At 48.2% G+C, this 24,246-nt stretch overlaps 1 protein-coding gene across 1 annotated transcript in view; it reads right to left on the reverse strand.

The window, feature by feature from the left end:
* RHPN2 (rhophilin Rho GTPase binding protein 2) overlaps positions 1-23,983 on the reverse strand; it is a 69,145-nt gene extending 45,162 nt beyond the window's left edge. Inside the window, exons 1-2 of the mRNA XM_055551311.1 lie at positions 23,857-23,983; positions 9,345-9,460 (exon numbers count right to left, since the gene is read on the reverse strand). Coding sequence (XP_055407286.1) covers positions 9,345-9,460; positions 23,857-23,925 — 185 coding nt within the window. The 5' untranslated portion in view covers positions 23,926-23,983. The remainder of the gene's footprint in view (positions 1-9,344; positions 9,461-23,856) is intronic.
* Between the last annotated feature and the right edge of the window lie 263 nt (positions 23,984-24,246).

Consider the following 24,246-nt stretch of genomic DNA (forward strand, 5'->3'; position numbering starts at 1 on the left):
CAGGGAGCTTGTACTCTTGCTGAGTGCATTCCCTTGGACCATCCTGGCAAGTCTTCAGCCACTGTTCAGGCCAAGTGCCAGAAATGTCCTCCTGTCACACATGAGGACACCTGAGGGTCGCCAGCAAGAGCTCCAGCCGGCCAGAAACAGTAACTGACCACCTCCCCATCCTCAGCTGATGAAAACCCATCTACCTGACCCTGACCTGCTTTGTTCACCACCTGTCCACCTTTCCTCCAGAGAGCAAAGCACTAAACCACTTCCCCTGGAGTCAGACCTCCCCCGGGGACTCTCCATGCCCTGCGCATAGATGGGTTCATCGGTTTCTCTTCATGGTGTCTTTATACTCCCTTCGCTTTCTCTCTCCCTCTCTCTACCTCCCTTCCCTCAGCTTGTTCTCCATGACCAGCCAACAAGCTTACGCCCACTCAGAAAGAGCAGTCATAGGGAATTCCCCAGTGGTCCAGTGGTTAAGACTCTGTGCTCCCAATACAGAACACCCAGGTTTGATCCCTGGTTGAGGATCCCACATGCCACAGCTAAAGAACCTGCATGCCACAACAAAGATCCAGTGTGCTGTAACTAAAACCCAGCACAGGCAAATAAATATGTATTTTTTTAAAAAGAAAAGAAAGAAAGAGCAGTCATGACCTGGCTGCAAATAGGATGGCACGTGCCCTTTCACTGACCAGTAAGTTTTCATTCATGCATAGTCTGGGCTCCCCAGCCAGGAAATGAGATGTTGGAAGCTCAGCTGGTGAATATCATTGGTTTAGGAATTTTTTTGGAGAAGGACATGATGACCAGATGAGTTTTGTATCACAGTACACTATACGCATACACATATACCTCCTACCCCAAAAAACAAGTCTCAGAAACTTCCCGGCACTCCAGTGGTTAAGTGGCTCAGTTGTGTCTGACTCTTTGGGATCCCATGGACTGCAGCCTGCCAGGCTCCTCTGTCCATGGGATTTTTCCAGGCAAGAATACTGGAGTGGGTTGCCATTTCCTTCTCCAGGGGATCTTCCTGACAGGGATTGAACCAGGGTCTCCTGCATTGCAGGCAGTCTCTTTACCGTCTGAGCCACTGGGGAACCTGGAGGTTAAGACTCTGTGCTTCCACTATAGGGGCGCAGGTTCCATCCCTGGTTGGGGAACTAAGATCCCATATGCCATGGCTCTGCCGTACCTGTGATACTCTCCCATATATTCTATTCAACTCATAACTTTTCTGTTTTGTTCATATACAATGTTTTTTATTCACTGATAAGCTAAAGGTCCATTTCAAGATGTTTCTTTTGTATGCTTAATTTGTTTTATTAGCAAGCAAAACCCTATAAAGGATGGTTTCATCTAGTCTTCAGACTCAGATTAATCTTTTTTTTTTTTTTTTTGGTCCTCTGAGGCATTTTATTTGTATGTATTACATCCCTAGAAAAAGAATCCAAGGATTTTCCCTCCTGTATGTTTTCGTCTTGCTTCTTCATGGTCCATGATGCCAGCTGAGGTTGTCAGTACAATGAAACCAAACTGACGGGATGGGAGCAGGTTAATCTTCATCTTGACTAATCTGGAAGTAAGGAAGCTCGTAAGTCTCCTTGTCTGATGCAACCACACAAACCCAATCACGCAGATTGTTCTTTTTCAGGTATTCCTTGCTGCTGCTGCTGCTGCCGCTAAGTCACATCAGTCATGTCCAACTCTGTGCAACCCCAAAGACTGCAGCCCACCAGGCTCCCCCGTCCCTGGGATTCTCCAGGCAAGAACACTGGAGTGGGTTGCCATTTCTTCTCCAATGCATGAAAGTGAAAAGTGAAAGTGAACTTGCTCAGTCGTGTCCAACTCCTAGCGACCCCATGGACTGCAGCGCACCAGGCTCCTCTGTCCATGGGATTTTCCAGGCAAGAGTACTGGAGTGGGGTGCCATTGCCTTCTCCCTATTCCTTGCTAAGGTACTTCAAATATCTTTTAGAGAACTGTTTCTCAAAAACAACTATGATTTTATTCTTGAAGCATTCAATGTGAATGACATTCCCAAGATTTCCAGTCTTGCCATTCACTTCAACTTTCTCCCATAATAACTGTTCAAAATACCCAGAATCAAAAATTCCATCTTCTACTGGATGAGTAAGATCCAAATTAATCTTCCAGGTTGACTTCTTAGACTTCTTATCTTTCTTCTGCACCATCTTGAAGGCTTGCCATGAGATCACAGCAATTCTCATAACTTTTTAAAAAATCATAAAGTTTGAAACTTTACAATTCTGATTCTCTGACACCAGCTGGGTGCCCAACAATTCAATTCAATTCTGTCACCAACTCCCAGAGCTAGCAGAGACCCCACAGATTCTGGGCTCAGTGCCACAAGGCTGCCCCACTTTAGGCACCAGTTCCAAGTTGGTGGGAGGGGAGGACACCTGTATTTCTGACCAGCCAGCTACAGATCAGAGGTTCCCACAACCCCTTTCTCAGCTTCAACAATTCACTAGAATGGCACACAAAATTCAAGAAAACCTTTTCCTGACATTTACTGTGGGTTTTTTTTGTTTGTTTGTTTGGCCACAATGCAAGGCCTATGGGATCTTAGTTCCTCAACCAGGGATCAAACCCCCAGGGCATGCAGTGAGAATCCTAACCACTGGAGCACCAGGGAAGTCCCTACTGTGGTTTATGGTAAAGAATATAGCTCAGGAAAGCCAGGTGGGAGAGATCCACAGGCCAAGGAGGGTGCGGAGCCTCCATGCCCTCTCCGGGCAGGTCTCCCTCCCTGATCCTTGATGTGTTCTCCAACCTCCAAGTTCCCCATCACTTAGCAGTTTAATGGAGGTTTCATTACTTCATTACGTGGGCATAATTGACTAAATTGTTGGCTACTGGTGATTAAACTCAATCTCCAGCCTCTCTTTCCCAGAAGTCCAGGGGAGAGGCTGAAAGTTCCAGCCCGCTCAACAGGCTTGCTCTTTCTGATAAACAGCAAGCTCCCTAGCTCCCAAAGGCTCCCAACCCCCACTGGGTGTCATTTCATTAGCATACAAGTCACGCAAGTAATTCCAAGGGTTTTAGGAGCTCTGTGCCAGGAACCAGGCACAAAAACCAAACACTTTTTCTTTTTATTATACCACAGCAACCCACTGAATTGATTTCATTACACCCCATGGGTCACAACTTGCCCCTTGTAAAACCTGCAGTATAGAGATGTTACTGAGAACATGACTGATTCACTAGCTGATAACATCCACGAGGGTGCAAAGGAGGAAATTCTCCCAGTCCTTGGTATTGGGAACAGCTTCTTCTTAGTAAATTATCTGATTTTGAATAATGGGTATGAAATGTGTTCCAGATCACATTCCCTTCTTACTGCCTGTCGGAAAACTCAGAGAAAAACATGGCCCACGTCTAACAGAGGATATAAGACCTTGTAGAGGGTACTAGTCTTACTTCCAACTAAATCTCTTTTATTCTTCTTCCACCTGCCCCCACATCCTCATCGTTCCTGTTATTCTTACATGCTATACAAGTGTGTTGTGTGTATGTGTGTGTGTGTGTTAGTCACTTAGTTGTGTCCAACTCTTTGCAACCCCATGGACTACAGCCCACCAGGCTCCTCTATACATGGAATTCTCCAGACAAGAACACTGGAGTGGGTTGCCATTTCCTTCTCTAGGGGACCAAGTGTATTAAGGTGCCTCAAATACATTTAATTTGATTTCATTTTTTATTATCTTTTAAAAATTTTTTATTATTTTTATTTTATTTTATTTGGTTGTGCAGGCTCTTTATTGTAGCAGGCAGGCTTTCTCTAGTTGCAGCTCATGGGCTCTAGAGCTCATGGGCTCTCTAGTTGCAACTTGCTTGGGCTTTGTTGCTCCGAAGCATGTGAGATCTTAGTTTCCCAACCAGAAATCAAACTCATATCCCCTGCATTGGAGGGGGGATTCTTAACCACTGGACCACCAGGGAAGTCCTTCAAATACATTTTAGAGTGAGGCAAGACAAAGAATTATAATTCCTGGAGGGACAAGACCTTTTTGCCTACTATCTTTCTGTATTTCTCCTGCAACCTTTTTTCACATGGTAGAGGCTTCACAAATTTCAGGTTATGAAAGAACAAAGGGAAGAGTCAAGATTACTCTTCAGAGTCAATGGTGTGTGTGTGGGGGGGGGGGGGGTTGGGGAAGAGACTGGTTCTTAGCAACAGAATGGGTCCAACTTAAATATAACGATATAGGCCCTAAGACCTCCAACCAAATACCTGAAGAACCTCCAAATATGCTGGCGCTTAGCTTTTCCCACCTCTGTATATTGATCTGCTACTTCTTTTGGCAACAACTTGAGGTTTAGGATTTACAACAAATCAGTGAGCTGCTCTTTGGATGTGGGCCTCTTCATGTAGATCATGGGTCACTCTGGAAAAAGCTGGTGGCCAGGAGGGGCCCTCAGGGTGTGTTTCCACAATGCTGACCTTAAGGTACTATACTGATTCAGAAACCAACTCTATAGTGTGTACCGTTCCTAATACAGATCATGATTTTTCATGGATTCACTGGTGAGGGGGGCTTCTTCCATAAGATGCCACCAGTTTAATATGACACGTGTGCCAGCTCCCCTGTGCACCGGCTGGGGGAGGAGCTGGCCCAAATCAGGAATGAAGAACCAGAACCCTGGTCCCTTCAACACTGATGTTCTGCACCTGGGCCGCCTTTCTGGGTGAAAATGAATCCTCTCCAGGCTCTTCTTGGAAGAACATGGATTTTCTCAGCTTTCACCTGTGTGTACTCCTCCTCTGAGATGCCTGTTATCTGGTAACTGAAGTTAGAGCCAAGAGTTTCTGAGACCAACCAGGATGAGGCAGAAGGGTGTTTTAGCCCTTTCCTGCCCTGGGTCTACCTTCTGGTCTGGACCACCAAGGAGAAGCCTACTCCTTTGACAGTGAAAGTGTTAGTTATTCAGTCATGTCTGACTCTTTTTTTTGCTCCTCTGTCCATGGAATTCTCCAGGCAAGAAAACTGGAGTAGGCAGCCATTCCCTTCTCCAAGGGATATTCCTGGTCCAGGGATCGAACCTGGGTCTCCCACACTGCAGGTGGATTCTTTACCGTCTGAGCCACCAGGGAAGCCCCTACTCCCTTGGGCTTTTCATAAAGAGCCTACACACGCTGCAGAAGAATTAAAAGGTATCCCACTTACTCTCTCTGAGTGATCAACCCACCATGTGTGAACAGGGAAAGGAGGGCCACATTCAATGATTTCCTGTGGCTACTGACCACATCCACACATGTCCTTCAAGTCGGAGTTTCTGAGACCTTTTCCACCATTAAGATGCCCCATGGGATATATGGCTTCTTTGCCCCAAGTCCAAAATTTCTCTAAAATCCCCGTGTTTTCTCTTAAAGGTACACGTGAATTTGCATTCTGACCCACGTATGTCCATTTATTTTAGTGTAATATTTTTCTCCCAAGTCTTTTAGTAAAATGTCCCTCTAGGAACAGGCTTATTGACAGGCAATACAGGCTTGTACCAGCTTCAGAGACTTTATTGGAGCTGTGTGGCCTTAATCCATCTGACCCCAAATCCTGCTCTACCAGGGATTCAGGGAGACTGGAGTAAGCACTGCCCAGTGCTCCGGTGTGGCCACCCGGCTAAGGCAGCAGATCAGCGGGTCTGGAAGGACATCTGCTCCCAGACCACCTCTCAGTGCAGGAAGGCAGATGCCCCCAAGGCCTTGGCTCATACATCTCCCTGCCCAGACATCAGCCCCCCTCAGAACTGATAGTGTGAGCAGTCATGAACCTCAAATAACGCTCATACAGACCAATGTACCCCAGGGCACCCGTGTCCCAGGACTTCATCACCCTCTGGTTCAGAAGTCACAAACTGGAGGTCCATGGGACTTGCTTATTTGACTCTCTGGGTGTTTTCCTCCCCTTGAACTAGCTGCCAATATTTTAAAATTCAATTAACAGAAGATTTAAAAAAGGTAGTGGGGAGGAGGGTGGGGAGAGGGGAGTCAGATCTCTGGCTTTTCCTGAAAAAAAAAAAAAAAAAAAACAAGCAAAACTGAAGATCTGGCAACCCTGGCCCTTGCCCTCCATATGGGCCGCACTGGAGTTGCCCCATCCCTCCCACCCAGAGAGCATATGCTCTGCTCTTCACCACAGTCCCTACCACTCCCTATTGCCTCACAGCACTGGTCCCTTCACTCTTTTCCAGGCCTCCCTGGCCCCAAGAAGGGAACCTGAAGCCCAAGATGTTAAATGACTGCCCTTGTTCAAAGAACCAGTTAGTTAAAATTGAGCTGTGTGACAACTTGGCTTTGAGTTTCACAAAGACCATCTGTTTTTGAGAAACATCATCACATGGCTACCCCAGCTTTTTTCAAGGGAGGGAAAGGAGCTAGGAAAAGAGAGGATATTGTCCTTGCTTAGCCTGAAAAGGCACATTTAAAATACCTGATATCTTCCGAATCAAATTCCAGGAAGCTCATGGACTCTTGGCCGATATGGATCAGAGTCGGTCTTCCCCACGAGAAATTAAGCATCAAGAAAGCAGGGTCTCACCTGAATTGCTCGCAGCCTATAAAACCTGGCTCCTCGCAACACCTGCCCAGCCTCAAAGGTCCCTTACTGATGCCCATGAGGACCGGGACCCTCCCGTTTCTGCATTTGAGGGTCAGTTTCCCAAACACAACCTCCCCCAAACTTTCCATCTGCTCTACCTTCATCGGGAGGCTGTGGCAGGGCATTTGGGAACCTAAAAACAGACAGACAGACAGGACAGCAGGGCCCACTTTCTGACTACCCTTTGCTGGCAGGGACAGCCCCCTAATTGGCCAGCCAGGGACACCCACGGGCCAGAGCTGCGCTTGGCTAAACACCCTATTTGTTTTTGGGAAACGGTTGGTGCCGGTTAAGTCAGATTAATAAATACCTTTAGGGTTTCCTCCAACAACATTCTCCAGAGAGGAGCACTTTGAACTTTTAGGTCACTGCAAGAATCATTAACCACCCGCACCCCACCCCCACCCCTGCCAGCTCAACACTGGACTTGACAACAAGCCTCAGAGAGGCTGTTTGCTGGTGTCATTCACAGAGCAAGACAGACAAAACCGCCCTCGTCCCCACCTTAGCAACACCAAGTGCCCTGGCTGAAAAGGGCCTCCCTGACCACCTTCAGTCTCCAAGGCCACACCACGCTGCGTCAGCCTCTGTCACATTTCCCTTTCATTGGCGCCCTGGAAAACATCACCTCCTGACGTGAGCGGATTTGTTTGCTTGTGTATTAAGCTTCCCCCAAGAGAGATTAAGCATCAGGAAAGCAGGGCCTTGTCTGAATTGCTCACAGCCTTATCCCTTCGCATTTCAGGCACTGCCTGCCACTTAGCAGGTGCTCAACAAATCCATTCGTTGGGTGAACAGACAGGCACAGGGTCAGGGCTCCCCACGCACCCCCCTCAACCACATTGCTGGCCTGGCAAGGTGTCACCCAAAACCCAAGGCTACAAAACACACCGGTGGGGCCCTCAGCACGTCAAGCTCAGCACACGGTAAGTCCTCCCAAAATCGGGGGGCTCTCTTGAGCTGCCCTGGCCGATGAGGTCCGCTGAGTAGTGGACCTGACAACTCCCAGGTCCAGACATCTCTTGGGACAGGGACACGGTCAGATATTTCAAAAGGTGACATGTTACAGCATTTTCCCCAGTCTCCTCCAGGAACAATCTCCCTTCCGCCCTGTTGCGGAAGTAGCTGGAGAAGAGGTTCCAGACACTTGGCCACCCGGGACTTGCATTGTCTGCTAGTCCATGAGTCATGAAACCAGCACAGGTCAGCACTGTCGTTCTGACCCAGGGGCAGTGGGTCCCTTACGTTATTCTTCTGGGCCTCTCACAATTCTTCTGGATATCTCAGAATAAAAATGCATAAACGTAATCCATACACTTTGGAAAAGGACATTCAAACATTGAAAGTATAATGTGACAAGTAGGAGTCACCTCTGCCCTGCCTAGCTCCCAAGAGCCCCTAACAGCGTTTTCTTCATCCCTTAAAATGTATACGCAGGGCATGCTGTCCTGCGTTTTTCTTTTCTCCTACTTCATACCTCAGAGATCTTTCCTAAGGAACAGATTGATTCAGAAATGAATTTAAGGAGGAGGGTGGGATGAGATGGGATATTGGGATTGACCTATATACACTACTGATACTATATATAAAAGAGATAATTAATAACAACCTACTCTATAGGTTATATAACACAGAGAAGGCTACTCAATGTTCTGCAGTGACCCAAATGGGAAGGACACTCCAAAAAGAGGGGATATGTGTATATGTATGGTTGAATCACTTTTCTGTACAGCAGAAATTAACACAACATTGTATAGCAATTCAATTGCAATAAAATTGAAAAAAGAATTTTTTTAATGAATTTACTCCAAGTTGATGGTGAGAAACCCTCCACCTCTCTTCACTGAGTGCTCAGGTAAGCGGCCCATAAAGAAGAGTGGACCATACTCCTCAAACATATTTGTGACCACGAGTCTTGTAGCTTTTTTACCAACACCTGGTTTGATGTATCTGGCTTTGCCCAGCAGCCTCCAAGCATCCTGGGCTCCTTAAGGCCTCCAAGAGTGAACTTGACCCACTGAAAACAGCCATTAGCCATATCCTGCCAGCTTTCCAGGTACCAGGTCCCAGCAAACACTCCCCATCTCTTTCTGGGGCTCTAGGAGGCATCTGTCTGAGTAAGCTGGTAGCATACACAGTGCCTGCCTTCCGTACACAGTGCAGAAGGTGGCATGGGGTTGGCAAGAGCTACCCCAGAACTCTGCAGAAGAAAGTCTACAGGTAAGGCTCCACTGAGTTCTATGCTTGAGAAGTTAACTATGGTACCACCAGAGCATAATAATGAGTGTCCCAAGAGCCCCAGGCCTAGGAGGCCCCTCTCGTTATAGAGATGAATGCTGGCAACAGAAAGGTTCCTATTCCTTCCTTTCTCTCTGCCTTTTCTTTATACATTCAACAAATATTCAGCAAGAAGTGACTGTAGATCAGGCATAAGAAAACAGATGGGTCCCAAGAAAGTGGGAAAAACAAACAAGCATAGGATAACTGGACCTCCCCCATCATCCTCCCACCCCCACCACACAGGCTGCATAAAATACATGTCTTTAACACAACCAACCTCTAGGTGAGACAGGGTCTGTTCCAGGTGCCAGAAATAAGGAGGAGGCTCAAAGCTAAAATCAAGAGCTGAGAGGAAGTCTGGCAGGTCGGGGAGTTTAGGAAATAGATGGATAGGCCTTAGGAGAGGCCGGGCTCCCAGTTGAGGTGGTGGAGCCAGCAGACACTTACTTCAGAAGGTTCTCAGCTCCTGTTCTCATCCGCATGGCTTTCAAGATCTGCTGGTTCAAGGCAGCCCTCTGATTCTGTAGTTTGCTCCGGCCAGTCTGTGCAAGGGGATTGCAACCCTAAGGGAAAGAAAACAAGAGAAACCCCTTTAAAGGTCAGCCACTCTAAAAATGATGACAAATTTCAAACACAACAGAAAAAAATTTTTTTAAATACTCATCTTTTCTGAAAATAAAAGTAACATTAACATGGAAAATATATGAAATGCCAAAAAGTGTAAAAAAGAAAATAAAAGTCATTCACCATAACACAAGGCCAAAACAGGCACTGTGAATTGACTTTGAAGTGAGTAGGAATTTCTTTCCTACTCAATTTTTTTTTAAGAAGTTAAGATTTTTTTTTTTAATGTTTATTTATTTATTTGGCTGTACCAAGTCTTCGCTGTGGCATTCAGGATCTTCGACCTTCATTGCACCATGTGGGACCTTCAGTTGCAGCATGTGAACTCTTAGTTGCGGCATGAGGGATCAAGTTCCCTGACCAGGGATTGAACCCTGGCCCCCTGCATGGGGAGCGTGGAATCTTAACCACTGAACCACCGGGAAAGCCCCGCCCACCTATTTTATATGCATATTGTTACTTTCCACACTAGTGGCTGTGTCAGGAGTGCTCCAGACCAGCCACATGACTGGAGTTTCGCAGGACTCAACATACAGTTGCACTCACAGCTGGCATTTATGACAGAGGTTCAATAAGGACACACAGCCAGATCATTGGGAAAAAGAGAGTTGAGAGGAATCCATGTGCAGGCCTCCTTATGTATGAAGGATCATACAAAGCACACTCCTCCCCGCAGGAACAGCATGTATGCAATGCCATGGCCAGCATTGGCCTCTCAGAACATTAAGACTCAGGACTTCCCTGGCAGTCCAGCATTTGGGACTCCAGGCTTCTCCTGCAAGGGGCATGGGTTCAGTCCCTGGCTGAGGAACTAGATGTCACATGCCACAACTAAAGGTTCCCCACTAGCCTGAGGCAACCACAAACCTACTTTCTATCTGTACAGGCTTGCTTAATCTGGACATTCCATATAATGGAGTATCTGTTGTGACGGGCTTCTTTCACTTAGCTTAAGGTTTATCCACAGTGCAGCATGTATCAGTACTTCCCTTCTTTTTATCCCTAACACTCCAGTCAATATGCACATTCATTATCCATTCATCAGTTAAAGGACATTGGGCTCTTATGAATAGGGCTGCTTACTTCCCTGTAAGTTTCTATGTAAATGAACGTCTTCCTTGCTCTTAGCTATAGATCTAAGAGTGGAACTATTGTGTCATATGGTGGTTGTTGCTGTTCAGTCTCTAAGTCATGCCCGACTCTTTGCAACTCCACGGACTGCGGCACACCAGGCTTCCCTGTCCTTCACTATCTCCTGGAGTTTGCTCAAAGTCATGCCCATTGAGTCGGGGATGCTATTGAACCATCTCATCCTCTGTCACTCCCTTCTCTTATGTCATATGGTTAATTCTCCTATGCCATAGTCATACATCATATGGTTAATTCTACGTTTAACCATTTGAGGTCAAACTCTTTTCCAAAGTGGCTACAATATCTTACATTCCCACCAGCAGTAGATGAGGACTCCAATTTACCCTTATCCTCCTCAATACTTTTTCCTGATCTTGTTTCACTTTTTTATTATAGCCAACCTAGGATGTGTGGTATCTCCCTGTGGTTTTGCTTTGCACTTCCCTAATGGGTAACGATGCTGAACATCTTTTCATGTGCTCATTGGCCATTTGTATATCTTTGGAGAAAGAGCAATTCAGGTTTCTTGCCTATTTTTAAACCAAGTTGTCTTTTATTGTTGAGTTGATATGTATCTTTAATCTTTGCCAAATTGATATATAAAAAATAGGTATCCTATTCTCCCAATTTGCATTTGTTATTAGTGAAGGTAAACAACGTTTTTCTTATATTATTGATCAGTTAAATTGTTTTTTTCTGGAGAATTGTCTGTGTTCTCTGTCCATTATTTCCTGGGGTATTCAGTTCACAATCAATGTTTCACTGTGAAAAGTTCAATATCAGGAAAAAAATTTCCCCTTTTTTTTTAAGATCCATGTGCCAAATCCAGCCTCCAGTTGCTCTCTCTTTCTTGGCCTCACTGTGCAGCATGCAGGATCTTAGTTCCCTGACCAGGGATCCAACCCATGCCTCCTGTATTGGGAGCACAGAGTCTGAACCATTGGACCAACAGGAAAGTCCCTAGATTATAATCAATGTTTCATTGTGAAAAGTTTAATATCAGAAAAAAAAAGTTTCCTTTTTTTTTTTTTTTTTTTTTGTCTGAGCAGCTTTCGGGCTCATAGTTCCCCATCAGGGATCAAACCTGGGCCACCCCAGTGAGAAGCCACATCCTCAACACTGGACTGCCAAGGAATTCCCCCCTTTTGTTTGGTAAATTATAGTTGATTTACTATATAGTGTTCGTTTCAGGTGGACAGCAAAGTGATTCAAAAAGTTTCCTTTTAATCTAATAGTGTTCTTCCCACTCCAGCAGGTAATAATAGAAGCCCAGAGAGCTAAGTGAAGGTTCCTTTCTAAAGCATATCTTTGAGCTCTGCCCGCTGACGGGGCTTACGCTCACAGCCCGGGAGTGGCTGGTGGGCAGCACTGGGCGAGGTGGCTGCCCTTTCTCTCTGCGTCACCGCTTGGTCACTGGCACTGCAGCCCTGCACATACCTAGCCTCCCACACCTCTGCCCAAGCCACACCCGTGGCCTTGACCCCAAGAAGGAAGAAATGGGCTATCTGCAGCCCCAGGCTTCTCAGGGATTCCCATATTAGCCACCTTTGGACTACTGAGTCAGAAAGGAGTTGTTACATGTCTCCTTCTGCAAAGATTTCTCATTCTCCCATCACAGCAGGTGGCACAGTGGTAAAGAATCTGCCTGCCAATGCAAGAGACGCAGGTTCAATCCCTGGGTTGGGAAGATCCCCTGGAGAAGGAGATGGCAACCCACTCCAGTATTCTTGCTTGGGAAATCCCACTGACAGAAGAGCCTAGGGAGCTACAGTCCACGGGGTAGCAAAGAGCTGGACATGACTCAGCAACTAGACAACAGCAATGTAGCAGGTGGCCACCCCACCTGTCCCCCATGCAGCTTCCAAATTCAAATTACACAGACAGTCACAATCTGACTTGGAATAGTCTTAAAATTAACATCTTTCACACCATTAAATGACCCCTGATTGAAAATAAAAATCAGAAAATCAGACCTAAGATGAAAATGTCTTTAATATTAAGCTAACAATATTACAGGGCTAAAATAATTGCAGGCCTCTTTCGTTTCTATTTCCCAAAATTACTATGAAGGGGTGGCTTGATCTGACTTAAAATTACATGGTTCACCAAGGCTGTGTTCTATTTTACAGAGAAGCCTTAATAACTAATTCCTTTACGGACATTCCCAGAGCTGATAAGCAGCCATTCCAGCTCAAGGATAAGAACTTTTTCCTGCTCCCAAACCTCACCCAGGGTCTGGCAGGCCTGGAATGGCTACGCCCTAACCAGCCCACAGATGTGGGGTCAAGTTTCCAGATAAGACATAGGAATGCTTAGGATTAGATCTGATTGAGTGACTGGACCCCAAATCACATTACTTCTTACTGACAGGTAGGAATGCTGGGCCTGGTGGAAACACCAGACACGCCCACAGGACTATTTGGAAACTACCCAGAGCCCTGAGAGATGAATCTGGGTTGAGACTGTCAGAAAGACGCCCTGGAATCACAGAGGCTGCTTGCTGTCTACGGGCCCCTGCCACAGGGGCTCTCTGCTAGTGGGGACCCACAGTCACGCCTCAGTTCTTCATTGGATCCCAACAGGAGGAAGCACTGCTCCAAACTGGACTGCAGGCTTGTGCCCAGGACCTAGGCAGCACCTGTCAGACTGGCCTGGCCTGGGAACTGAGGACGGGGTGGGGGGAGCAAATGAACTGCTCTGGCCTCTAGGATCACTGTCTATAAGTCTTACAGTGAACCTGACTCTGTCCACTATACAGAGTCTGTCAGTTTCCTGACCAGACTAAGGCTTGGGCAAGGGCGTTCATCTCAACACACGGAAGGATAGTCCAACTGCCCACACCCGAGAAAAGCAAGTATGGAGTGAAAGTTCAGCTTTCTCACTAGCTTACTGGGGTCTCCCATACGTTGGACAGCCCATGTGGGCTCTGGTACAGCATCTTGGACCCCACGATTCTAAAGCTTGGAAGGTGAGTGAGCTACTCAAGATGTTAAAGGCAGGGGACTTCCCTGGTGGTCCAGGGGTTAGTTAAGACTTCATGCTCCCAATGCAGAGGACATGGGTTTGATCTCTGATTGGGGAACTAGATCCCACCTGCCCAAACCAAGAGTTTGCATGAAATAAATATTTTTTTAAAAACCATGCTGGACACAGTAAGGATGGGAGAGAGACTTTAAGCCCATGTGCTTTCTGCCACTCTTGAGTTGAGTCTGAGCAGCAGGAATGTGTGGGGATCTGGGGACAGCTCATCTACCAGTTCCCAGGCTTCCCTCTCATGGTTCCCGGCTGAGGGCTGCCTGACATCACGCACACACACCCTTTGGCCACAGTGACCCAATTCCCACTCTCCCACCTTGTAGCCCATAACAGTCAGGCTGGTAAACTCATGCACCCACACCTCCTTTCCAAGGGGAAGGACATCTGTCTCATGCCTGGCCAACTGGAAAACCAAACTCACCTCGGGTCTGATTCAAACTGAGCACTTGACATAGGATAACCAGGGCCCACCAGGGAGGGGCCTTCCTTTTCCCCCATCAGCCCTGAATCTAGGAAGATGCTGAGACTGGGCAGCTGCAGCCACGTTACAGAGCGGGGGAGTGCCTTCCCCAAAACAGAGCTAATCTGGGGGAGCAGAACTGAGAAATTGAGTCTTGGGTGGCATTTGAGCCCTAGATCAAGCCTGGCCTGAAGCCATTCCTCAGGACTTCTTAGTTCCAGGAGTCAAATGCATTCCCTTTCTTGCCTACACCATTTTTTAAAAAGTGAGGGCTTTCCTGGTGGCTCAGTGGTAAAGAATCCACCCGACAATGCAGAAGACATGGGTTTGATCCCTAATCTGGGAAGATTCCACATGCCACAGAGCAACTAAGCCTGTGCACCCCAATTACCAAGCCTGCATTCTAGAGCCTGTGCTCCCCAACAAGACAAGCCACCGCAATAAGAAGCCTGCACACTGCAACTAGAGAGTAGCCCCCACTCACTCTAATAGAGAAAAGCCTAACATAGCCAAAATAAATAAAATTAAAAATAATAAAAGTTGAGGTACAATTTACACATAATAAAATACACAGATTTTAAAGTACATAGCTCAATGAGTTTGGACAAAAATACACACACACACATATACATACATATATACATATACATATGTGTGTATACACACACACACACACACACACACACACTTGTATAACCACTATTCCAATCAGAATATAGACAATTCTTGTCATCCCCAAGGCAACCAAGACTCTGGTTTCTATCATCCTAGACTTTTGCATGTTTTAGAACTTTGTATAAATGGAATTATATAGTATATATTCTTTTGTGTCTGACTTATTTTGCTCAATAGATTGCTTTGGGATTCATCCATATTGTACTTATGAGTGGTTTGCTCCTTTTAATTGCTGAGTAGAATTCCATTGTAAGAATGTAGCATACCAGATCAAACCAGTCAGTCCTAAAGGAAAGTGAAAGTGAAAGTCGCTCAGTCATGTCCGACTCTTTGTGACCCCATGGACTGTATAGTCTATGGAATTCTCCATGCCAGAATACTGGAGCAGGTAGCCATTCCCATCTCCAGGGGATATTTCCAGCCAGGGATCAAACCTGGGTCTCCCACATTGCTGACGGATTCTTTACCAGCTGAGCCACCAGGGAAGCCCAAGAATACTGGAGTGGATAGCCTATCTCTTCTCCACCAGATCTTCCCAACCCAGGAATCGAATCGGGGTCTCCTGCATGGCAGGCAGATTCTTTACCAGCTGAGCTAACAGGGAAGGAAATTAATCCTAATGGAAATTAACCCTGAATATTCATTGGAAGGACAGATGCTGAAGCTGAAGCTCCAACATTCTGGCCACCTAATGCGAAGAGCCGACTCACTGGAAAAGACCCTGATTCTGGGAAAGATTGAAGGCAGGAGAAGGAGATGACAGAGGATGAGATGGTTGGATGGCATCACTGACTCACTGAACATGAGTTTGAGCAAACTCCAAGAGATGGTGAAGGACATGGAAGCCTGGTGTGCTGCAGTCCACGGGGTCGCAAAGAGTTGGACACAACTGAGTGGCTGAATGACGACAACCATACACAGTGTGGTTATTTGCCTAAACCATTTGGGAATAGATTTCCTGGTAACCGCTGCTAAGAAAAAGTCCTAACCAGAGTAAGTTCATCCAGATTAAAAACTCTATTTGTTAATATACATGCACATCTCCTCTGTGGACAATCAAGTTGTTTCGCTGGGAAACAAGTATTTAAGAGCAGGATCTAGGGGACTTCCCTGGTGGTATAGTGGCAAGGAATCTGCCTAGCAATGCAGAGGACACCAATTCAATCCCTGGTCCAGGAAGATTCCACATGCCTCGGGCAACTAAAGCCCATGGGTCACAACTACGGAAACCCGTGCTTCTAGAACCTGTGTTCGGCAACAAGAGAAGCTACCACAATGAGAAGACTCTGCACTGCAACGAAGAGTAGCCCCCATTCTCTGCAGCTCGAGAAAACCTGCGCACAGCAAAGAAGACCCAGCATAACCAAAAACAAACAAACAAACAAAAAGAAAGAGCGGGATCTAGGGCCTTCCTTGCAGTCCAGTGGTTAGGACTCTGCACTTCCACTACAGGGGACATAGGTTTGATTCCTGGTCAGGGAACTAAGATCCTGCACCTTGTGTGGCGTGGCTCCCCCACCCCTCAAAAAAGTAACAAGTAAAAACAGACACACACACACACAAAGAGCAGGACCTAGGCAAACACCAGAGGCAGTGGATTTGGAAGAAAGGAAAGGCTATTCAACCTACACATGCAGAGACTGACAATGAAAAGGCAGACAGGCCAGGTCACTGGGAAGGCAGATACAGAGGCATTGGAGGAATCTTTCCTCCCCAAAGTTGGGGGCGGGGGGTGGAGGGAGGGTGGGGGACTTGCTCTAGGCAGTGCCTGGCACCTGGCTCCCCCCACCCCCCAGAGAACCAGTGAGGCCCTTCTTCCACACAGCCAAAGATAAAACTCACACATGCAGATATGTTTCCAGCAAACTGAGGGCACAGTGTGAACTTGGGGTCTCCAGGTCAGGAGTGAGACTGAGTGAAGGGTGACCACGCAGGGTCTCCTGATTAGAGACCCTCACACAGGGCATGGAAGACGGGGTGCTTTTGGCTGCCTCTCTAGCGCGCGAAGTTATTTTCTCTGCCTTTCTCACTTTCTCACTTCTTCCTAGGATTATGCAATCCCTCACTCAACCACCAAGCTCTGGAAAGCACAATTGTTTGTTTATAAGTTAGCCAGAAACTGACAACCAGCAAGCACAGAAATAGCATGCGATACCCTGCAATACACAAAAAATACATCTAATTTAACTTTTCACCACACTGGAGATTCAGGGCAGTTTGGATGAACAGAATCTACCTCTTCCACGTTCATAAAAATTAAAACATGAACTTGGCACTTGTAAAGAGGCCTCCTGCCCTTCCACGATCTCTGCCGGGTGCCTCCCTCCAGCATCCCCATCCATCCTCACGGGGTTAGGGGCCACAGTATGAACCGAAATGTAGCTATAATCCTGAATGAGATTATTCAGTCACTTCTACAAATCTATAGACACCTATTGTGTGGGTATAAAGTGTGTGCCACTCTACCAAGATTCGTGATCACAACATTTCTGCGAGTCAAATGTATTTTCAGACCCAACCAATGACCCATTTATTTCAACTGGTAGGATGTATTCCCTGATGGCTTAGACGGTAAAGAATCTACCTGCAATGCAGGAGACATGGGTTGGATCTCTGGGTCGGAAAGATCGCCTGGAGAAGGGAAAGGCTACCCACTTCAGTATTCTTGCCTGGAGAATTTCATGGACCAAAGAAGCCTGGCGGGCTACAGTCCATGAGGTCAGACACGACTGAGCGACTAACACACACACAGGATATACTCATTATTAGTTTACAGTTCTTATCTAGACTGGGGCTGGTATGTGCGTAATTTTGTACACTTCTGTAATTACCTTTCTTCAAAACAATTTGTTGCTTTTTTTGTTGCTTGTTTTCATCCATTGCCATATAGGATCCTAGTTCAAGGGCCAGGGATCTAACCTGGCTCCTCTCAGTAGTGAAAGCAAAGAGTCCTAACCACTGGATCACCAGGGAATTCCTGTTATGTTTCTAATACAGTAATACTGGAGAAAAAGAAACTACTTCTGAAGTGGCAGTTTTTGATCCCCTGTCCTTTTCTCTTCTTAGACTCCAACAGAAACGGAATGTTCTACGGCAAAAAAATTTTCTGACTAGCAAGGCCAGGGGGACCTGCATCTCCCCCTGTTCCTGGTGCTGCAGGCAGGAGAGCTCGCCCCAGGCTGGCAACCGTTGCCGCCTGCTCTGCAGACACTCAGTCTGATGCTCGGTCTGGCTGAGCTGCACTGCACCTGTGGTTCTGCTGTCCTTTATGGCCACCTCCAAGGTAGCCTTTGCGTCATGGGACTCCAGTACCTGGGCCAAAGGAGGAAGTGGTGATCAGGCTAAAGCCAATGCTCTGTATCATCAGGTGGCGGCTTGGAATCTGTCCAAATAGCCCCAGGAGGCAAGAGACATTTACAGTGTTACAGCTTATGGTGCTGACTCTCCTCTGAGTCACCTAAAATCCTGCTTCTGCCAGGGGGACCCCCTCCCAGCCATAATGAAAGGTGAGGAGATGTTGCTCAACCACGCCCCCTGGGCTGCTGGTGTGCACCAGTGAAGCTGGTCAGACCCTCACTAAGGCCGTATTCAGCCTGGATCCAGCCTGGCCTCTAGGATCTGGCTCAGACCATGGTGGGGTGGTGGGTGGGGGGTGGGGAGCAGATAGCATCACAAACCTTTACACCTCCTCCTTCCCCCACCCACACTGGGGGAAGGATTAAAAGCTCCAAGGGTGGGTTCAAACACCTGCAGAGATATCATCACCCTTCAGTAAAGATGGAGTGGATGAACCCCATGATCCAGCCTGGGCTCCTCAGCACATGTTCCCCTACGCAGATGTGGACAGATAAAGCATACACATGTCTAACAGGAAATTATACTTCATTAAGATGAATGGTGCAGAGGAAGACCTAAGAGGAGCCACTGGATAAAAAAATATATATATATATTATCCTTCCTTCTCTGCTGGATCCTAGAGGAAATCCAGAGTAAACAGGGCCCATAAACCAGGGCACAATGAACCCTGGAGCCCTGTCCAGAATGGAGGCTTCTGTGAATAAGAAATAACTTCTCCTCCAGCTCTTGGGTAAAAACAATGGAGCTAAATTCATTTCAGGCCATTAGTGTTCCCAGAGGACGGAGAGGCAGAGATAAGGTCTCACAATGCTGTACTTTGTACCAACTCTCTTCTTCCATATACTGCTAAGCCCTTTCATTTAGGTCTTTTCAACAGCCTTGGGAAACATCTTTGATTTTTCTCCAGCTGGTTTTCTCTTGGCCAAGAACAGATCTTCCTGTGAGTTTTAGGATTATGGGCCTCAGAGAGCCCCAGAGACAGGGCCAGCTCTCAGGATACAGTGTCTTGGTAACGTGTATTACTCTGCGTTAACTCCAGGCCAAAACACACATTCTTCCAAGACACGTTAGGCTGAGCATAGAAATCTGTCTGGGAAAAAGAAACTCCATTTCCACGGGTCCTTCTTTTAAAAAAGTAATGTATTAATTATTTGTATAGAACTGTACCTCCATTTAAACATATTAGTTTAAAAAAAGAAAGAAAAAAATGAGAAACCAGAGAAGAGAGAAACATACTGTAACATGTGACAACCCAGAAAGTATTCAGTACTTTCTGTATGTTCTTAATTCAGAGACACTCCCACCCACCCACCCACCCAGGTTGCTCACCCAGGGGGTCAGGGTCTGTGCTGGGGGTGTCCATGTCTGACCTGGGGCCAAACTGAATCCGTGTCCTCAGCTTTGTATAGCCACATCCCGCACAACCCCAGGAAGACCTTGACTTGCCAGAGGGCCTCCCTCTCTGCAAGGATTGTCTCATACATCTGGTCTAGGACCAGCAGGCAGAGAGGACTTTGGGGCAATTAATCTTCATTTTGTGTACACGTTACACAGTTCAGCTCTGAATATGGACCATATACTCCCACCCCCCACATCCTGCTCTCTGAACTACAGCAAAAGAGGCTAATTGTCTAGTCAGGCATGGCCTGAGCTATCCCAGGAAATGAGGTCCCCAAAAGGAAAGGCTACCCACTCCAGTATTCTGGCCTGGAGAATTCCATGGACTACATAGTCCACGGGGTCGCAAAGAGTCGGACACGACTGAGCGACTTTCACTCACTCACGAACGGCCACAGAAGCCACAATGAGTCAGGGTCAAGTGTACCCCAAAACCTGAGAGCCATCAGGCTCACAGCTCGCTGCCACACAATAAATGCTTTTTGAACGAACCGAATAGAATGGCACGTTCAAGAAAAGTACAGGGACTTCCCTGGTGGTCCAGTGGCTAAGACCCCGGGCCCCCAGTGCCGGGGGTCCAGCTTTGATCCCTGGTCAGGGACCTAGATTCCATATAAAACAACTAAGAAATGGTGCAGCCAAATAAACAAATGATTTTTTTTTTAATTTTGGCTGTGCCACACAGCATATAGGATATTCATTCCCCAACCAGGGATTGAACCCATACTCCCTGCGTTGGAAGCACAGAGTCTTAACTACTGGACCACCAGGGGAGTTCCATAAATCATTTTTTTTAAAAAAAAAAAAGGAGGAAAGAGAGGGAAGGTAGGATAAACAGAATAAGAATGAAGAAGTCTGACTTGACCGGAAACTAATTTGACCCGGTAAGTGTGCATAAAATCCCCAAAGTCAGGACGAGGGGCCTGCCCTGAACACCCCAGTCTCGGGGGCCTCACTCCCTGCCCCCAGTTGGCTCATCCACTCAGTATGTGTCCCAGCTGTTTCCAGTCCTCGCCTGCTGGGACCTCCCACAGCTATTGTCTCTCTCTCCCTCGAATCTTCACACATCACCCCATCCCAATGTCTTTACTCTCAGCTTTCAAAAGTCTCTAGACCTCCCTCCTCATTCTAAACAAACCTGCCTTCTTCTCTCTCCCATACCCCTCCAGCAACTATTTTGTCTGCGCTTCTTCCCCCTCTGTACTCCCCAACACTGACTTTTGCCCCCAATTCTCCACCTACTCATTTACCCAGAACCCCCTAAAGCAGGGGGTCCCCAACCTCTGAGATCTAATGCCTGATGATCTGAGGTGAAGCTGATGTAATAATAATAGAAATAAAGTGCACAATAAATGAAATCATCCCCAAAACATCTCTATGCCCTGCCCCCTGGACCCCCTCTCACCCCCACCCCCGGACCTGTCCGTGGAAAAATTATCTTCCATGAAACCAGTCCCTGGTGCCAAAACAGTTTAGGGCCACTCCCCTAAAGGACTACATCCAGGATTTTCCAGGGCTCTTCTGACTTGCCACCCTCATCTCTCTACTAGAAAGATCTTCTCTCAGCTGCCTTGACACTGTCACCATCTGGGCTTGTTTACCATCTCTCTGCCTGTCCCTTAAGTGAAGGTACTCTTCTCTTCTATATTGGGTCCTTTTTCACAATATCCCACCACATTCCTCGTTGGGGCACCTCAAAGCTGCAACTCCAGCCCAAGTACTCTCGTGGCTGCTGGGTCCACTGAGTAGACTCCCCACAAGGACCACTACTCGGATAACTCTTGGGGGCCTCAAGTCCACTGCCCCTACCTCAGCTTGCTGGTTACCCCAGTTCAGTGAGGCCCCTGACCATCCCCCCAGACACTGAAGGCAGACATTCTGGACTCCGCTGAGCAGCACCTTTCCCACCATATTCCGGTCCATTCGTTCTGCCGATCCCTGCTGACTGCCTTTGCTCAAGCCCTCTTCATTCCACAGCCCCCACTGGGATCCCTGCCTCCAGTCTGGATGCCAGGTTTGACTTAGGGGTACAAGCTGGTGGAAAGGATAGGTGGTGAGGATGTGTTTACCTAGTACTTTAAGTTACTGAAAAGTCATCAGTAGTCCCTATCAGAGTAGGACAGAGACAATGAGGATTAACTCTCCACATTCCCTGCCTGGCTCCACCCTGGCCTCTTCCCCCACCACTCACCTACTGATCTCTTAGCTTTCAAAGTGGTCTTTCTGTGACACAGATCTCACACGTCTGGTCCTGAATGAAGCACTTTGATAGGTCCCCAGGTTCCCTTTCCCTGCATCCAGGATGCGTGACCCCCGAAAGGCCTGGTTCCCCGTTACACCTCCACACCCCTGAGGGCTCACTCACAAGTATTCACAATCCAGTGCCTTCACCAGTGTTCCCTCTACCTGAAAGGCTCTTCCTCCCCTCCTTCACCTGCAGAAGGTCTACCTGTCGTTCAAGGAGCATTTGCTCAGGGAAGGTTCCCAATCGATGCCTTTTATTAACCTTGTACTAGGAACATTCTTTGGACTAGTATGATGTAACACAATGATCATTACAAGGTCTCATTTTCAGAAGAGATGTTTCTAATTGCAAACCAGTGATTCATCGTATTTCGCACCCATGATCCTCTTATCTACCACTGGAGAAACCTCACCTGAAAAACACTCAAGCTTTGCATCCGTTCACAGCTCCCTGGCCTTCCACCCTGTCCTATGCATATCCTCCCCAGGAAAACCTGTTCTGGAAGACCAAGGAACATAACACTGGCAGGTGTTCACCATCTCTTCTGCCCCTACTTCTGTCATTTCCCCCAGATGGTCCAGACATCCACCAGTTCAGAAGACAAACAATTTGGGGAGGAAATGAAGTCTCAGAAGGGGGAAGCCACTGGCTGGAGGCTACACTGCAATTCTGGGCGGGGGCGGGTGTGGAGGGGAGGAGGGTGGCAGTCAGGGTCTGAGGCCCTAGGGCTAAGATCTCAGGATTCCCTGGCCTGGCCTCCTTCAGTAACTCCACTGCCTGTGGATTCTCTGTCCCAAATGCCACACATAATTAGAAGTTTTAATCCTGTAATTCCATGATGACATCTTTTCACTTAAATACACCTTAAAATTACTTTTTTTTTAATGCTAAAAGCAATTTAACCAAAAAGAATTTCTCCAACTCTGTCCTCACCGGTCCCCAGAATCTTCTCCTGCCCATCCCCAGAGAGACACTGCTGTTCACCAGAGAGCAAAAAAAGCCCCGAGGCAGAGTCAAGGGAGAAGGAGGAAGCCGCCCAGAGCGTTTTCACTGGCTCGATCATTAGGCTTGGAACAATTAAGAATTGATTGTTTTGTGGGAAACAGTTTCACTGCCCTGTTTATAATTACGCCCTTTGCCTTGGGTCATAGAAGTTATTAAAAAAAAACACACAACTTCTCAACCCACCCAGTCCCGCCTGGCCAAGCCCCAAAGGCTATTTTTAGACTCGCTGGGACAGACAAGGAATGATGGAAGGTGTCCCCGTGACTGCGGATTCAAAAACATCTTTGTAGCCCAGGCCGTGCCACCTGCCGGCATCCCAGCGACCCCACTCCGTGGGTTGGGCCTCTTTTGAGGGCCTGAGCTACGAACTGTTAACTTCAGGGAGAGAGGCCACCAAGCTCCCGAGGAGCCGCACTCGCCGCAGGTCTCCCCAGCAATCGGGTAAATCCGCTTTAGCGTAAAGTGGAAAGGGTGGGAGACCGCTGCCCTCAGGTCTGCCGCGCGCAGAGAAGGAGACGAAGCCCGAGGTCCCCTCCCGCCCACTAAAAAGTTCAAGAGGCTTACACTGGAAGCATTCTGGAGGCAAAGAGGGGACGCCAACCCTCCTGAGCGGCTCCCCTTCCACGCGCCACGGCCAAACGCTCGGGTGGAAGCTGGGCTCGCGTCGCCACGCGCCGCGACGCCAAGGGTGCCAGCGCTCGAGGAACCGTCCCTTCCCCAAGCGCGCGGGACGGCCGGCGGGGGCGACTCCGAGAGCCCCTCCTGGCCCAGTCCTCCGCCGGCACCTGCGCGAGGCGGCCCGGACGTCCCCCCACTCCCAGCCCCGGAAGTCACCTGCTCTTGGCCGCCGGGTGCACCGCCGCCGCACCCCTCACCGCGAGCCTCCTCCGAGAGCGCCCCCAGGCCAATGCGCCCCCTCCCCCTTCCGGCCTGCTCCACCCCGGCCTCGCGCTCTGCAGCCCCTTCCACAGCCTGGAAGGAAAAAGATCTGGAGCTCGCGGACTCCCCACCCGCCCACAACCGCCCACCTTCCGAAAGTAGCAGTTGCCCTCTTTCTCCAGCGGCTGGGGGACCGCGGGCAGCAGCGCGTCAGTCATGCTGGCGGCACAGGAGCGCAGAACTGACCGAAGCTCAGCCGCGCGCTGGTCCCAGAAGGCGCCCGGCCCCGCCTCCGCCCCGCCTTCGCGGCCGCCCCCACCTCCAGCCCCGCCTGAGGCCTGGCCTGGAGCCCTGCAGACCTGGTGCGGCCCGCAGAGACCACGCCCCCGGCCCCGCCCCGACTCCGGACTGGCAGAGCGCAGCACTAGCCCTCGGCGAAGCTGGCGGAGCTGCGAGCTCAAGCCCCTAGGCTCTTCACTTGTCCCCCTCCCAGCCTCAGGGGCTTAATCTGGGCGCGGTTGCAGCCTCAGCCCAGGGGC

Source organism: Bubalus kerabau, chromosome 17 (assembly GCF_029407905.1).
Source record: "Bubalus kerabau isolate K-KA32 ecotype Philippines breed swamp buffalo chromosome 17, PCC_UOA_SB_1v2, whole genome shotgun sequence".
NCBI classification, from domain to species: domain Eukaryota; kingdom Metazoa; phylum Chordata; class Mammalia; order Artiodactyla; family Bovidae; genus Bubalus; species Bubalus kerabau.